At 43.8% G+C, this 18,022-nt stretch overlaps 1 protein-coding gene across 1 annotated transcript in view; it reads right to left on the bottom strand.

Moving 5' to 3' along the window:
• Positions 1 to 3,392: 3,392 nt before the first annotated feature.
• SMAP2 (small ArfGAP2) overlaps positions 3,393 to 18,022 on the bottom strand; it is a 49,962-nt gene continuing 35,332 nt past the window's right edge. Inside the window, exons 5-10 of the mRNA XM_005898629.3 lie at positions 15,334 to 15,420; positions 14,135 to 14,216; positions 13,063 to 13,172; positions 12,124 to 12,289; positions 11,402 to 11,718; positions 3,393 to 7,312 (exon numbers count right to left, since the gene is read on the bottom strand). Of these exons, the coding sequence (XP_005898691.1) occupies positions 7,187 to 7,312; positions 11,402 to 11,718; positions 12,124 to 12,289; positions 13,063 to 13,172; positions 14,135 to 14,216; positions 15,334 to 15,420 (888 nt within the window). The 3' untranslated portion in view covers positions 3,393 to 7,186. The remainder of the gene's footprint in view (positions 7,313 to 11,401; positions 11,719 to 12,123; positions 12,290 to 13,062; positions 13,173 to 14,134; positions 14,217 to 15,333; positions 15,421 to 18,022) is intronic.

Genomic DNA, 18,022 nt, shown 5'->3' with positions numbered 1-18,022 from the left:
GGACACTCAGAAACTTGGGGGGAACTGCTACAGGAGGGGTTTAAGGTTCCACTTGGCCTATGGTGAGGTTGACTTAGGTCAAAACTCCATCATTACCTGATCACCACATGCTTCCACTCTGACACATGGACAAAAATACTCTAAGTAGGATGTAGCGAGAGCTAACAGTTAATGTCTAACTGCTGCCCAAGATTTGTGGTTTCCCTACTGTATTTACCCAGATAAAATGGTAGTGCATCCCTTGGGGGAAAGCCAGAAGATAAACATTACACATTAATAGGGCTTTTACAAGCTCCATCCTCAAGAATACCTGTCTCTCCATTATTCAATAGGCTGTGAACTCAGGTCTAGCAACAGAATATAAGGCTATATATCTATCTTATTGACATCTGTCTCCAAACCCTGAGAAAATTTGGCTATCCAGATCAAGTGGGGCTTTAGTGAGCTGCCATTTGTCTGGGTCCCTAGCTTCAATTAATTAATCATCTCCAAAAATCTTGGTATCCATTCCGATTATCATAAATTGCAGGTGGGCCACTGTTAAAGGCTATTATTGGAAATGCTCAAGTCCACTGAAAATCGGAAGTACACTTCACTAGTATTCTTGGCCTATAGAGAACACCTACTAAGTCATGTTTTCATGATTCTAGTACTTCTATAACAAAGTATGTCTCACCATTGGGTAAAGGGAATGCCTTCAGTGTTTTATCAGGTTGGGAAAAGGAATGACATATTTGGTAATTCGTCCCAGAATTCCTTGAGTTTTGGAATCTTTTCTCTACATTATACAAAGGAATTTCTGTCCTAGCTTTTAGGATTGGCCAATATAAGGTTTGTATGCATGCTTATATGTTTAGTCGCTAAGTCGTGTCTGACTCTTTGAGACACCATGGACTATAGCCCCCCAGGCTCCTCCGTCCATGGAATTTTCCAGAATGCTGGAGTGGGTTGCCATTTCCTCCTCCAGGGAATCTTACAGACCCAGGGATTGAATCCATGTCTCCTGTGTCTCCTGCATTGGCAGGTGGACTCTTTACCACTGAGCCACCTGGGAATACCCTAATATAATGTTTAGCTTTATCTATTTATAATATATCCAAGGGGACTTCCCTAGTGGTCCAGTGGTTAAGAATCCACCTACCAATGCAGGAAACCAATGCAGGAATCCGCCCTGGTCTGGGCGGATTCCACATGCCTTGGGGCAATTAAGCCCATGCACCACAACTACCGAGCCAAAGCTGGCATGCTCTAGAGCCTGTGCTCTGCAACGAAACCCACTGCGATGAGAAGCCCACACTCACTGCAACTACAGAAAGCCTGTTCGCAGCAACGAAGACCCGGCACAGCCAGAAATAAATAAATAAAGATATTTTCCCTTACTCTGAGATAAACTTTTCTTCTCTCTTAATTAAATCTTTTGATAGTTATTAATTTTAATCTAATCAAGGTATACAGATGGCAAACAAACATATGAAAAGATAGTCAACATTATGTATTAGGTAACTATAAATTAAAACAGCACTGAGATCCCACTACACACCTATTCAGTTCAGTTCAGTTCAGTTGCTCAGTCGTGTCCGACTCTTTGTGACCCCATGAATCGCAGCATGCCAGGCCTCCCTGTCCATCACCAACTCCCGGAGTTCACTCAAACTCAAGTCCATCGAGTCAGTGATGCCATCCAGCCATCTCATCCTCTGTCGTCCCCTTCTCCTCCTGCCCCCAATCCCTCCCAGCATCAGAGTCTTTTCCAATGAGTTAACTCTTCGCTTGAGGTGGCCAAAGTACTGGAGTTTCAGCTTCAGCATCATTCCCTCCAAAGAAATCCCAGGGCTGATCTCCTTCAGAATGGACTGGTTGGATCTCCTTGCAGTCCAAGGGACTTTCAAGAGTCTTCTCCAGCACCACAGTACAAAAGCATCAATTCTTCGGCGCTCAGCCTTCTTCACAGTCCAACTCTCACATCCATACATGACCACTGGAAAAACCATAGCCTTGACTAGACGGAATTTTGTTGGCAAAGTAATGTCTCTGTTTTTCAATATGCTATCTAGGTTGGTCATAACTTTCCTTCCAAGGAGTAAGCATCTTTTAATTTCATGGCTGCAGTTACCATCTGCAGTGATTTTGGAGCCCCAAAAAATAAAGTCTGACACTGTTTCCCCATCTACTTCCCATGAAGTGATGGGACCAGATGCCATGATCTTCGTTTTCTGAATGTTGAGCTTTAAGCCAACTTTTTCACTCTCCTCTTTCACTTTCATCAAGAGGCTTTTTAGTTCCTCTTCACTTTCTGCCATAAGGGTGGTGTCATCTACATATCTGAGGTTATTGATATTTCTCCTGGCAATCTTGATTCCAGCTTGTGTTTCTTCCAGCCCAGCGTTTCTCATGATGTACTCTGCATATAAGTTAAATAAGCAGGGTGACAGTATACAGCCTTGACGTACTCCTTTTCCTATTTGGAACCAGTCTGTTGTTCCATGTCCAGTTCTAACTGTTGCTTCCTGACCTGCATATAGGTTTCTCAAGAGGCATGTCAGGTGGTCTGGTATTCCCATCTCTTGAAGAATTTTCCACAGTTTATTGTGATCCACACAGTCAAAGGCTTTGGCATAGTCAATAAAGCAGAAACAGATGTTTTTCTGGAACTCTCTTGCTTTTTCCATGATCCAGCGGATGTTGGCAATTTGACCTCTGGTTCCTCTGCCTTTTCTAAAACCAGCTTGAACATCTGGAAGTTCATAGTTCACATATTGCTGAAGCCTAGCTTGGAGAATTTCGAGCATGACTTTACTACATGTGAGATGAGTGCAATTGTGCGGTAGTTTGAGCATTCTTTGGCATTGCCTTTCTTTGGGATTGGAATGAAAACTGACCTTTTCCAGTCCTGTGGCCACTGCTAAGTTTTCCAAATTTGCTGGCATATTGAGTGCAGCACTTTCACAGCATCATCTTTCAGGATTTGAAATAGCTCAACTGGAATTCCATCACCTCCACTAGCTTTGTTTGTAGTGATGCTTTCTAAGGCCCAATTGACTTCACATTCCAAGATGTCTGGCTCTAGGTGAGTGATCATACCATCGTGATTATCTTGGTCGTGAAGATCTTTTTTTACAGTTCTTCTGTGTATTTTTGCCACCTCTTCTTAATATCCTATTAGAATGGCCTAAATCCCAAAACACTGATAACACCAAATGCTGGCAAGGATGTAGAGCAATAGGAACTCACTCATCTCTGGTAGGAATGCAAATGGTTCAGCCACTTTGGAAGACACTTGACACTTTCTTACAAAACTAAATACACACTTATCATATGATTCAATAACCATGTTCCTTGGTAATTACTCAAAGGAATTAGAAATTATGTCTACACAGAAACCTGCACACAGATGTTTATAGCAACTTTATTTATAATTGCCGAAACTTGGAAGCAATCAAGATGTCCTTCAGTAAATGAATAGATTAAAATAAATTATGGTACATTCAGACACTGAAATACCCAGCACTAAAAAGAAAGGAGATATTAAGCCATGAAAAGACAAAAGTGCATATTACTAAGTGAAAGCAGTCAATCTGAAAAAGGCCACAAACTGTATGACTCTAGGTATATGACATTCTGGAAAAGCCCAAACTATGGAGACAGTGGGGGAAAAAAAATCAGTGGCTTCCAGGAGTTACAGGGGAGCAAGGGATAGAGAGGCAGAGCACAGAGGGTTTTCAAGATGTGAAACTATTCTGTATGATACTATAATGACTACATGTCATTGTACCTTTGCTAAAACCCATAGATTACACAACACCAAAATGAACCTTAATGTAAATTATGGATTTTGGATGATCATGATCTATTGCTATGGTTCATTGTAACAAATGTACTCCTCTGGTGCAGAGTGTCAAAAGTGGAAGAGGCTAGGTGAGGGACAGAGATAACTCTATACCTTCTGATCAATTTCATTGTGAACCTAAAACTGCTTCAAAAATATATATATTTTTTAAAGTCTTTACCACGGAAATTTCCAGAGCCATTTCTACTTGGATATTTACATTCTAGAAGTACAAGCGCTGATGTGACATGCGCTTTCCCAAGCTCATTGTAGCGTTTCTGTGCTGCACCTGTTAGCATCTCATGTGCCTCATGAGATACTCTTCTGAGCGGCTTCCTTTATCCCACCCCCTAGTAACTTGGCCCTTGTTCAGCTCTTGCCCTTCTCTGGTCCCCTAGATCTGGTCTTGTTTCTCAAACACGTTGTCAGCAAGGCAAGGGTGAGCTGCCTGAATCTCACATCTGACCGTGTCACTCCACTGTTAACCACAGTTCAGGCTAAACTCACTCCTGGGCTGTAGGAAGCCCCCCGTGATCTGGTCCAACCCCAGCTAGGTCCCTCCTCTCACCACACCTTGACTAGTATCAGACCTTAGAAACACAGAACTGCCTGTGCCTCTTGGAGTGTTCTGTGCTCTTGCAGGTCTCTCTCTCTGATCACATGGTACAATCTGCCTGGGCTGTTCTCCCCACCTCCACACCACTCGCTGGTTAACTCCTAACTTGCCCCCAGGACTCAGCTCAAGTGCTCTGTCCTTAGGAAGGTTTCCCCAACCTTCCTAGCTCCCATAAAGCATGTCTAAGAGATTCGAAGTCTGTTGCCCCGTGATTCTGTGAGCGTCTTAAGAGCAGGGACTATGATTCATTTTTTTCTCTTCAAAATGTTTTTCCTCATCTCTTCAAATTCTAAAAGCTGATGGACCTTAAGGCTCAGTCCTCTCCTCTTCATGCTTTCTCCTTAGATGACTTCACCTTGTCTCGTGGCTTTACACACCCTGATGATTCTCAAACCAATACCTCCACCAAACCATTTTCAATGCAGACGTCCACCTTTGCTCTCTTTTTACAGATCTCCACACAACTGGCTCCTTATTCAGGTCTCAGTTGAAATGTAACCTCCTTCTGACTGCTCCACCCAAATGGTCCCACACCCACCCTCTCCCCTAATCTTGCCTTACCTTGTATTAATACCACCTGAAATCAAATCATTCATTTACTTGTTTATTGTCCATCTCCCCTACCACACTATCCTATGAGAGTTTTGATTCACTGTTTTATTCCAGAGCCTAAGATAGTGCTGGGCACATTGAAAGCTTTCTTTAAACACTTGTTGAATGAATTGACATAGGCCTGGCATGTAGTATTTGCTAATATTTGAGGGCAAATACCCTGTGTGCTGAATGTACCACAGGAATTGCTTCATTTTACACAAGCCCCATTTTACACTGATACACAGGGGTTTAGTATCAGCTTTACACTGATACACAGGGCTTTAGTAGCCAGGTCACAGAGCAAGAAGGGATATGAACACTGGCAGCTTGGCTCAGAGCTTTCGGACCCATTGTGCTATCCTCTCACACCCTGAAGTATTCAAAAGGTGTACTCGAAGGACGGGAAGGGGGAGGGGTCTCAGTTTTTCTATTGTGGGGGGTACTTCTGGTTCCGATGAGTTCCGATGGTCCGGGACTCCAGCCGGTACGGACATCCAGAGTCCACTCCCTCACAACTCTAGATGCTACTGGAAAAAGGCCACCTTTCTGACTGCCTGAGTCTTGACCTGCCCCTTGGGTATGCTCCCTATGCTGTTGTTGTTTTTTTTTAATTAAAATACAGTTGATTTACAATGTTGTGCCAATCTCTACTGTACAGAAAAGTGACTCAGTTATACACACACACACACACACATATATATATTTACATTTTTTTCTAAATATTCTTTTCCATCCTGGTTTATCCCAGGAGACTGGCTCTAGTTTCCTATGCTATAGTAGGACCTTGTTTATCCGTTCTAAATGTAATCATGTTTTACAATACAGAAAGTGAGGGAATTGCCCCTGGAAAGCAGAAAACCGGGGCGGAACTCACCCTCTTCCACAAGTGACACACGGCGAGAGCGAGTGAGCGCTGCTTCCCTGCAATGTTTATTAAGGAATTTATACATACACAGGAGAAAGGCAACCAGGAGCTGTGGTTCCCACAGATGAAATCTTGTAAGCAACGTCTTCTTGTTTTAATTTTCAAGTGGGGTGAACGATGACTGAGAGGAAGGCTGCCCAGGCGCCCTGCCTCATACACCTGGACAGATGGGGGCGCAGGGCAGCCTGGACACACCAATACGAAACAGCAACTGGCAGGTTGGAGAGGGGAAAGGAGGAAGGGAGCTACCGATGAGATTGTAAATTTTTTAACTAAAGAAAAACTGGCAACAGTTTTAGGCTGTTGATAAATTAACTCCTCTCTGTTGTAAACCTAAAACTAAAAAACAAAAACAAAAATACCCAGCGCAGACGGGGAAAGAGTCGGAGGTGGAATCCACACACACACACACAAGCAGTACACACGTTAACTCTGCATTCCCACTGGAGGGGCTGGTCCTCCAGCCACAAAGCCAGATCCTACCAGATGAAGTCAGGGAACAGGGTGTGTGTCTTTGTGTGGGACCTTTGAAGAGTCTTTGGTGCTAAGAAAGGCTGACCGAAGCAGCAACTCCTGAAGTCTCAGATCCAGGAAACAATTCAGCATGAAGTAGAGTCATATTTTGCTCATCCTCGCCCCAGGGCTGGGGGCAAACTGCTCTAAGACTCCAGGAGCATTTAATTCGATTTCAGTACTTCCTTAATTTCCATAAATCAGGGGAGCATGATGCCTCCTTTCTCATCCCCAAAATTTAAACCTATGGAAATATTGGGTTGGCCAAAAGGTTCTTTTGGCCAACCCAATAATTTATCAACACATACAGAAGGATCTCTAAACTCTCCCCTCTTTGCCTAAAACACAACCCCTACAGACCTTTCTGAGTGTGACAGGAAGTTTCACCTTGTGCGAAAGGTGCTCAAAGGTGTGCACGTCTACCCTGCAGTCTAAGTGCCTTCTGGCAACAGTTCCTAAGGTGCGGCTGCCAGGAGATAACCCGGCTGAGGCTGGGGAGGGAATCAGGACAGCTGGGGGACAGGTATGACAGAAAGCCACAGAGAGGTCTGCAGGTTTGGGATGGGGTTGGGCTAGGCAGGATGCCAAGTCCTAAGTGACCCGGATTGAGCGACTTCTAAACCAGAGAGAAGTAGGAGAGGGGGATGGGGAAAGAGGAAACACAAGGAGAGAGGTTGGCGGGGAGAGTGGTAGTCATCCAGGTGCGCTGTTCCTATTTCCACATCTGAGGGCTGAGCGTCTGATTTGCTGCCTGTCCGTTCCCGCCGTTCATGGACTGTCCATAGCTCAGCATGCCGTTGGTGCCACAGAAGTTCATCCCGGCCATCTGCTGGGTCATCTGAAAAGGAGAGAGGACGCTTTCAGACAGGCTGTGGGCACGGGGCCAATTAGAGCAAAGGGCGGGAAGAAGTCCTTCCGCCTGTGGGGAGAGGAGAGTGAGACAAAGGGGAGCTCTGTCGTGAACAGAACTGCCCTGAACGATTATTCTGGGGACACCAGACCACAGCGATGGAGGCCTCTGCAGAAGGGAGATGCTGTCTGAGACTAATGCTCAGGGAGGGGAAGGGGGAATCCTGGAGTGAGCTGACATAAAAGCGGCACAGGAGGTTATTCTATTTCCTTTCCACTCTGATTCTGAAAAGAAGGAGCCTATTGTGAACTGGCTGGAGCCAACCCTGAGAGTATAAAGAGAAGCCCCCAGCCAGCCAGCACTCCTGTCTTTTCTCCAGCAAAGTCATTATCCAGAGTGTCAGGGAAAGTGCTGTGCATGCTCGAGTAGAAAGAAGACAAAGAAAAGGAAACTGGACTTTTCACAAAGAACAAAGGCAGGCAAAAAAAAAAAAAAAGACCAACATGTCTTCACTGCATGAGAAAGTAAGTTGCTGGGAGAAAAGGGTTGGTGGCATCAGGCCTGGGTGGGGTTGAAGCCCCTTTAGGAATCTGATTAAAAGACTGGCTCCTGGCAGTGAACAGACGAAACTATTTATCAAAGAAAAATGCCTTAAATTCCCCAAGTCTGGTACATTTTCTGTATAAGATCTTTTCCTTTAAGAGAAAGGCTAACTTTTTTTTCTTCCACCAACTTTTAAAGAAAATTTCAAGTTTACAGAAAGGTTGAAAGATTAGGATAATGAGACCCATACATCTTTCCTTAAATTCAACAATTGGTAACATTTTTGCTTTATCGTTGATATATACATATGTATCAGCTTTAAAAAATTTTTGATAGACACTGAAAGTTGCAGATACTGTGACGTTTCACCTCTTAATAAGTCAGGAGGCATCTCATAAGAAGCTTCCCAGGTGGTGCTAGTGGTAAAAAACCGGCCTGTCAATGCAGGAGACGAAGATCCCCTGGACAAGGAAATGGCAACCCATTCCAGTATCCTTGCCTAGGAAATCCCATGGACAGAGGAGCCTGGCGGGCTACAGTCCATGGGGTCGCACAAAGTCGGACTCTTAGGTCTCATATGAAAGAAGACTTTCCTAGTATCACAATACAATGATCATGTTCAAGATACTTCACATTAATACTATATTCTAATATACACTTCATTTTTCACCTCTTTAGCCTCCTTTTTAGAGGAGTTTCCCCGCCATTTTTTCCTAACACCATTTGAAGAGTCCAGGCCAGTTATTTTAGAGAAAATCCTTTAATTTAGATTTATCTCATGTTTTCTTATGATTGAATCCAAGTTAAATATTTTTGGCAAAAATTCTAATATATATATTTTTTGATGTGGACTACTTTTAAAGTCTATTGAATTTGTTACAATACTGCTTCTGTTTTATGTTTTGGTTTTTCGGCTGTGAGGCATGTAGAATCTTAGCTTCCCCGACTAGAGATCAAATCCACACCCCTTGCATTGGAAAGTGAAATTTTAACCACTGGACCACCAGGGAAGACCCCCAAAATTCTATGTAAGTGATATTATATCCTTCTTAGTATAAGATACCAAGAAATGCATAATACTAATGTGCCCCACTGTTGATAATTTTCGTTTGATCACTTATCTAAGATTGTATCCATCATATGTTCTTTCATTGTAATTAATAAGTAATCTGAAGAGTATTTCTTTGCAAATATGTGAATACCCTGTTCTTTCTATAATTATTAGTTGTCATTCTTCTGCAAAGAAGGCTTTCTCTCCCTCTATCCCACACCCATTAAAAAAAAAAAAAAAATGGACTCACGGATTTTTTTTCTTACCATACAAAGCCTAAAAGTTTACTGGGATATGATCGAGGTGACCATTCTGAGTCAGTTCTTCCAGATACACACAGTAGTTTCTTTCAACATGTTATTCAAGTCCTTTGTTTCTAGGAAACGTTCTTATATTAAGTTTTAAACATATTAATCCTGCTCCACTATTTTACCTTTCTTCTTTGTGTGGGTGCTCAGTCTCTTCAGTCGTGTCTGACTGTGACTCTATGGACTGTAGTCCTCCACGCTCCTCTGTCCATGGGATTCTCCAGGCAAGAACACTGGAGTGGGCTGCCGTGCCCTCCTCCAGGGGACCTTCCCAGGCGTAAGAGAACCTGCATGGCAGGCAGGCTCTTTAGCATTAGTGCCACCTTTGGGGGTCGCCAAACAAGCATATTTATGTTAGATCTTCTTTGCCTAAGTTCTTCCTTTCCTTCTTTCTTTTTAGTGCTCTCTATATTTAGTTTCCTTTCTCTGAGCTATTTCATGCCTTTCCTCTATGCCAAATATATTTCCAGTTGAATCTATTCTCCTCTGACTAACTTGTAATTCAGTCTATTTTTAAGATAATTGTGTTGTTTCTCAATTTGTTTCCTGAGTTTAGGAAACTTTCATTTCACAACTTTCAGTTATTTGTCCATTTTGCTTCTAAGTTTTTCACTTTTTGATTCAAGCTGTTTTGTCTTGCCTGCAAGTGTTTGTTAGAGGACATTTAATTCAGGATTGTGTAACAGTTTTCTTCCATTTCGTGACTGGTTTTGGAGAAAGAATTTTCATTCCTCAAAATGTTTAGATTTCATTTTTTTAGTTTCTTCTCATAATAGTTTTACATAAATGTCACTTGATACTTCATTTTGTGTGTGTATGCGTGTTCAATCGTGTCTGGCTCTTTGTGACCCCATGAACTGCAGCCCCTCAGACTTCCCTGTCCATAGAATTTTCCAGGCAAGAATACTGGAGTAGGTTGCCATTTCCTCCTCCAGGGGATCTTCTCCACCCAGGGATAAACCCCTCATCTCTTGCATCTCCTGCACTGGCAGGCGGATTCTTTGTAGTACCTTATTTTCCTGAATCAGCAATAACACACACAGGTGAAAGGATCTGGGGAGACTTACTGAATTTTTTAGTTCAAGAGCGCCCTCTTCCGTTAGTAAAGTGAAATGACTATTTGGTGGGGAGGAGGATAGTAGATCTGGTTTTGTCGTTCTCAATTTTTACTTCTTCACCACAAGGTCTCCAAAAAGCACCCCCTCATTCTAAGTCATCCTCATCTCTCCTAGAAACAATGCTTTGCCAAAGCTACCCCATATGGTCCTATCTATTTCGAGTCCTTTGCTTTTGATTCTCCAAGTAACCAGAGTTATACTGCACCAGGTCTCAGAACACTTAATCAGGGCAGGGCTTTCTCTTTCTTGGGAGTGTTTTATCTATGCTGTCACCTCTAGCCCCCTACTCCTTCTCCTCTTTTCACACGGTCTCTCTGTGGTGCTGGCTCTGCTTGATTTCGGTGTTTTTAAAAACTTATTTATTTTTGGCTGTGCTGGATCTTCGGTGCTGTGGGGGCTTTGCTCTAGTTGTGAGCAGGTGCTACTCTCTGGCTGCAGCGTGCAGGCTTCCCACTGCTGTGGCTTCTCTTGCTGCAGAGCACAGACTCTAGAGTGCACAGGCCTCGGTACTTGTGGCACTTGGGCTCAGTAGTTGCGGTTCCTGGGCTTCAGAGCTCAGGCTCAACAGTTGTGGCACATGGGCTCAGCTGCTCCTCGGGATGTGGGATCTTCCTGGACCAGGGATTGAACCTGTGTCTCTTGCCTTGGCAGGCGAATTCTTTACCATTGAGCCACCAGGGAAGCCCTGGATTTCAGTGTTATAACCGTGTAATTTGAGGTTTGTGATATTCTATTAGATCCAATAGTCATTGCTTATGGGTGCTTTTATTGGCATCTCTTGTTTATCTGGACAGGTTGTTTTGTTTTGATGAATGTGTGGAGAGTTTTAGAATCAGGCAATTTACCCTTATTCTACAGGAACCCAAAATACCTCAGAAAGTCTGAGGTTAGACAGACCTTCTGTTAAAATAAATAAATAAATGAAGCAAACCCAAGAATGTCTCTGGCGAGATCTCATTTACATTATAAGGATTCAAAGGATAAGGGGCAAACACTAAGTGAGACAGCCTTGAGGGAGGCTCAGAACTCTCGTCCTGAGTGAAATGGAGCAGCTTACCTGAGTTAGGTTCCACTGCAGCTGCTGAGCTGGCTGAACCCCATACATAGTCTGGGGCATAGCTGCCATGCCTGCCATGTAGCTGGCCTGCTGGGTGGTCATCATTCCGTTTGGCACACCCATCATGGAGGCCTGCATGCCTCCCATATAGCCTGCAGGCATGGCCATTGGGGCAACCATCCCAGAAGCTCCTGGCTGAGCTACCATGCCTACAGGTGGGGGCATCATGCTCCCCATTAGGCTGTTAGGAGGTGTAACCCCAGGGAAGCTGGGGTAGGCAGTGGGGTACGCCATCTGAGCAGGAGCCATGAACATTGCTGCCAAGAGAACAGACATACAGATTTGTGAAGGAGGAATGCACACGAGGTCAATACAAATGCTCACTGGCTGCTCCTGCCAGCTAGAATTCCGCAGACAGATTCTCTACAAGACTTGCTCTGGCTTCCAGTGGGCTGCAGAGCCAGGCACTCCCCCTTTAGGGTCCAGATCCAGACCCCGAGTCAGGCTTCACAGGGGCCAGACCCCACAGAAGCATGGCTCTGAGTTACATTAATATCTATCTCCTGATACTCAGTGGTTTCACAAGAAATGTCATGCTTAGGCTTGTTTGGAATATGATGTCAGGGCTCCCAGAGCAACTGCCCCTGGCACAACAAATAATTCCTGCATGGAAGGCCTCCCGTTTCCACCTGGCACACAGCCATGACCCCTGTGAACTCTACCTTGAGTGGGCATCTGAGGCGTCTGGGATCCATACAGCGACAGGATGGAGTCTTTAGACAGCTGCTTCTTGCTTGTTTCTTCTAATTTGCTCCCTGGCTCTGGAAACAGGTTCAGGTTTTCCGGAACTGAGCCAGCACTCCCTGGGGTTGGCATGGAACCTACAACCTTAGGACAAACGGCAGGGAGGAATTGGAATGGTCCTCCTGGGGTTCTCTGTAAGGACCTCCCTCATCTCTCTACTGTTTCTACCATTTGCCATGAGAAAACGTGGCTCGAGTTAGTAGCCTCCTGACACTTTTGCCATACAAACATCAGGAAACACCTGATAGTTACGCTCTGGTACAATTCTTGGCTCTTTAGCAAAAAAATGTGATTTGGTGAAGAACTAACAAATTAAAATGACCTACAAATGATGCAGCCAGAGAGAACTAAGGTCCCAGTACCACTGTTTACTGGTTGTGTAATGAGAGGCTAGTCATGTGACTTTTCTGAACTCTTTCCTCATCTAGAAGACCCATTTTGCAGGATTGTGGTGAATATTTTAAATCCTAAGGGAAATACACAAAATGATACACAAAATCACCTAGCACTGCGCCTGGTGTACACAGCAGGGATTCCACAAATGGGAGTCACTGACGGTCTCAAGCCTTTCCTGTTTACAAACTCTCTGGCAATAACTCAGGCTGAGGAGCTGACTTATAGGATTAGCCTTTACAATCTGACAATCTTCAACAGAAGTTCACATGAAGGGCCCACTCTTTTTGAGCAAGAGACAAAATGGAATGAATAGGCTGTAACAGAGATGACAGGGTTAAGGGAAGAATCAAGAAAACCAAAGTCAAATTTCACCAAGAACGCATGACTTGACTCCAGGATTAAGTTATCAAAAGCACCCTTTACAGAATGCTCTTTCCTCCTGAGTCACCCACAAGACTCACCTTTCTGGAAACCGAAGAAGAGGGAGATGAAACGGAGGCCAGAAGATCTAAATCCTTCTCTAGGGTATTACTGGTCTTACCATTTGCAATGGAGCAGGATACAGGAGCATCTGGAAAGAGAGGCCAAAGTTAAAATGTAGCCCTGCTTATTAAGCCCATTCCTTTCTTCTCTTCCAGACACAAAACAGAGAAGGCCCACATGCTCCAATCACAGACCCTGAAATCTAGGCTCTGGAACCATACAGCTTGGATGAGGCATCTCACAAGATTCCCGAGAACACACTGGAAAAGCCTGTAGCTCAGCAGAGGACAGGAGGAACTTGGGCTTGAAGGCTACATTAGCACCATTGCAAGGGAGCTGGCTGGCTCCCTTCTGGCTATTTGAGGGGCAAAGCTGTGTAGGATTTATTCTCAGAGAGAAATGAAAAGGACAGACATGAGAAGCTGAAGTAGCCAATACTCAGTCCACTCAGCAGGAATGGACTGAGACAAAGTACAGCCATCAGTACTATGAAAAGTAAGAATAGGCTCTGTTTCTGAAAGGGGCAGAACCATTAGCTCAGGGTTTCAAAAGTCTGGAGGAAAATGACCACAAGGTAAGGGGCCGTCTCAGAAACAGGATGCACCTGGAGAACGAGCGGGCTGGGGCAGGGCTCACAGGTGCTGGTCTAGTGAAGCTTGCAAACACTTACTGAATGCTCAGTGTGTGGGGCAAGGAGCTAAGAGCTTATTTATCTCATTTAGTCCTTCCCACAACATCTCTGATGTAGACTCATCATCCTCACTACAGGAGGAAAGTAATGTTGAGAGGCTGAGCAAGCCCCCCAAGAAGTGAGTGGCAGAGCTGGGACTCTGGACTTGACCACTTCTCTATTACTGTACTGTCTCCCTAAAGAATATCAGCACTTTTTAGAACAACTGCTCAGATGAAAAACACCAGGAAGAACAGGCGGGAACAACCTTAGTGATGAAGCCACCAACCGAACAACCCCATCTCTACCTATCTCCCCAGGATCACAGAGAATTCATCAACATTGGTGAGATTAGAGGAGTGGAAAAGTCTGGCTCTTACCAAGGCCCAAGAGATCCACCACAGGAGCTTTGGATTTCGGGGAGGTTTTCCGAGGTAGCTGTGGATCTTCTTTTTTCTGTGGCTAGGGTTAAAATATGTTACAGAAAGAAATAAGCAGGTGTTTTTGAAGCCTCTGTTCCCCTCTCCAACCATAAAGCCACAGGAATTCTTGTGGCATGGATGTTGTTATTCAAAGAGAGTTACCAAAGGAACAGAACTTAGGAACTGTTGTGTGAAAAAAAACCAAATCAGAAGGCATAGTGCAGAAATCAAACCTAAAGTGAAAAACAAAGCTGTCATCTGCACTTGTCTGGCTTTCTAAAGAGACAGATCTTTCCGAAACCAAGACAACCACAGACCAGGGTATTCAACAGAAGCAGTGGTTTTTGGTCCCAGGAAAAGCAAAGAATAAAGGCAGGTGTCTGATGGTACAAAAGGTAATGGCCAACACTTCTCCCAGTGATTAGAAAACCTTTAATACCAAAAGGGACTGTGTTCTGCAGACAATACGATTCAGAATGATGCTAAAAGACTCTCGAAGGAAAACAGTAAAAAGTCTTCTTTCCCAAGATTCCAAACATGTTAAGAGTCGTGACCCAGGGATCGAACCCATGTCTCTTACGCCTCCTACAATGGCATGAAGGTTCTTAACCACTAGCGCCACCCGGGAAGCCCCATCTTAGAGTATCTACTACCACGGCCATCAGGAGTCCAGTGGGAAAAGAAAGGTGCCTACTTTGAGAATACAAGAAGGGATGGTTTAAAATTAATTACTGTGGCCTGGCTTCTGGACTGTTCTTAACAGCAACAGGAAAACAAGGTACAGAAGGCCTAAGGAGAGAAGGACTAACGTAGCATCTGCTCAGAAGGTGTCACAGAGCCTTGGCCTTCTGCCATGAAACGTGCCTCTTGCTCAGACGGGACAGGTGCCGTTCCCAAGCTCCCATCTGGACCTCAGAGGGAGTGTGACAGAGCAGATCAGGCAGCAGCAAGGCGATGGGAAAGCAGCAGAAATGGCAGTGGGTGGTCTAATCTGAATGTGGCCCCCTTTAGTCCCAGGTGCAATGGTGCAGTGTGCTCGCAACTAGCCCGCCCCCTCCCCACCCCTCCCCTCCCGTCTCCTCTCCTCCACTGCCCTCCCCTCCACATGTCAACAAACCCTAAGCCATCCACACAGCACACATACTGCCCCCACTTACCATTTTCACTTTCTCAAAAACAACAGGTTCCATTTTTTTCTCTGGAGCTGGTTCGCTCCCTCTTTTCCACTTGTTATCTTTTTCTTTCTATGATGATTTAAAAAAAAACAAGACAAAGAACAGACCCCATGGTGACTAACAGTTCAACAAATTATAATTCTAAATGTCTCAAAAGGACACACAAATCCCTACTGAATCTGATGCAGGAGCCTGACGGACTGTGGGAGGGTCTTGTGTGGGGCATGAGTGCTGGCTTCTTCCACCCTGGCCTCAAGGCTGTAGAGAGGCATCTTTCAAATTTCTTAAGTATCTCCCTCCTTGTTCTGTCTAATCCACGTATGCCTGTTAGCGTGCAGACCGGGTTATCTATAGAGGTTAAAACGTTTCCCCAGTTCGCTGTCCCTTTTGGACCCAAGTTTAACTCGCTCATCTTGGTACGGTAGTGAAAAATGTTCATCTTACTTGACACGCAGCCTTCAATCAAAGGTTCTCTCCCTTACAAATACGAGCCAAGTGTCAAGTGTTTCCTTATATATCAAACGTGAGTAAGAAGAGCTGTGAACTAACCCCACAGGGCTAGCACCTGGATCAAAAGAATAACAGAATATAAATGTAATTTGCTATATATTAAAGGATACTGTAAAAATACAATGAATAAAGTTTGAAGTCCCCCATCTGCCTCTTCTAGCCAGGGGGTTTCGTTGTTTAGTCAGTCAGTCGTGTCTGACTCTGTGACCCCACAGACTGCAGCATGCCAGGCTACCCTGTCCTTCACTATCTCCCACAGTTTGCTCAAACTCATGCCGATTGAGTCAATGATGCCATCCAACCATCTCATCCTCTGTTATCCCCTTCTCCTGCCCTCACTAATCTTATTTGTAAAATGCAGGACAACTGGAGCTGAAGCTCCCAATACTTTGGCCACCTGACACGAACAGCCGACTCCCTGGAAAAGATCCTGATGCTGGGAAAGACTGAAGCCAAAAGGAGAAGTGGGTGGCAGAGGATGAGATGGCTAGATGGCATCACCAATTCAATGGACATGAACCTGGGTGAACTCCGGGAGACGGTGAAGGACAGGGAGGCCTGGCGTGCTGCAGTCCATGGGGTCACAAAGAGTTAGACACCACTTAGCAACTGAACAACAAATACACGTGAAAAATGGTCGGCCCTGATAATGATCAAAAAGTGAAATTTAAAATGCACTTTTGGGCGGAATTCCCTGGCAGTCCAGTGGTTAGGACTCTGAACATTCAATGCTGAGAGTACAGGTTTGCCCTCTGGTTGGAGAAATAAGATTTCAAGCCATGAGGCATGGCCAAAAAAAAAAAAAACATTTTGGGGAGGAGAAAAAAATCTTAATAGTACTATCTAATATTGGTAGGGATGGAGTAAAACTACTCATCCAATGCTGAGAAGACAGTATACAACAGTACAACTTCTAAAAAATATATTGGCAAAAGTACAAAGAGACAAATACTGAAACCCTTTGACCAAGACAATATTGTATCTTGTAATATACCTTAAGAAAAATAATCCAAAACATGGAGAAAGTTACATATGCCAAGCAGTTCATTCCAGAATAACATATCTTAAGAAGAACTTAGCCTTTATGCCGCAGAGGGGAATAGTAACATAAACTGTGATCCAGCTACTCACTGAACAAGAGGCAATGATTACAAGTTGTGAAAAGCAACAAGCTAACAGGTGACAAGTAAGAACATGATGTGCTAAGTTAAAGGAAAGCAGGAGACGTTCTATCCAACTATGTCACGATTATGCCTCCAAAAAGTAACTACACAGGGAAGAATGGGGGAAACACATGGATGACAGTCATTATGAAGGGAAGAGCAGGCATGGATTTTCCACTTTAACTTTCATATTATCTGTAAATGATATTATAATCATGAAGAACACATGCAGCTATGCTTGTTGCACACATAGTGTAATACTTTAATACAGAACACTTTATTTCTCGAAATTAAAAACATCTCAACTGTCCATTTAAAAAGAATACTCTTCAACAAAGCCAGTTTCTTTTAGATTTGATATTAAATGCCTTCACTTAGCAAATATTAATTCTTGGCATATACATCTTCACGAAGATATTTTTTAAAAGTCTAAATACATCAAATAAAAAGTTTTGAAATAGCTCTTTGGCACACAGGAAACATTTCCTTTCTAAGTGAAAGCATTTAGTGAGTAAAACAGGCTGCTTTCATGGGTATGGTACAGCAGCAACATAATTATGAATGAATACCATCTATTTCCATACAGCAACTCTTTCCTCTTCTCCTACCTTCTGAATTACCTCAGATAACCTTTTGTTCGACCTTGTCTGATTTCATATGTTCTTGTACAATGAACAGAGCTAAGCAGACAGACTACAGTTTTCTACAAAGGAAAGGAAAGGTCTGTTTCTTTTGGTTTCAAACTCTTCTTGATGATGCCATCCAAGCTGTAAATGTACGCTGGGTTAAGTCTTTCTTGGAAGAGTTATGACACATCCCTTTTCTGGATGAGTGTGATGTAAGAGTCCTTCATACAAAGCTGAGAAGGAATTATCATTACCTAACTGCATGTATTGCCCTGCACTTACTTGCCCACATTGAAATCAACTACCGGTTAGTGCCCCTCTTCACACAAGATCAAAAAATCAGTCTTGAGCTAATTCCAATTAGTTTGACTT

The sequence above is a fragment of the Bos mutus genome, chromosome 3, assembly GCF_027580195.1.
Source record: "Bos mutus isolate GX-2022 chromosome 3, NWIPB_WYAK_1.1, whole genome shotgun sequence".
Taxonomy (NCBI): Eukaryota; Metazoa; Chordata; class Mammalia; order Artiodactyla; family Bovidae; genus Bos; species Bos mutus.
The sequence above is the reverse complement of the archived record's forward strand: the minus strand, read 5'-3'. Positions and strand labels throughout refer to the sequence as shown.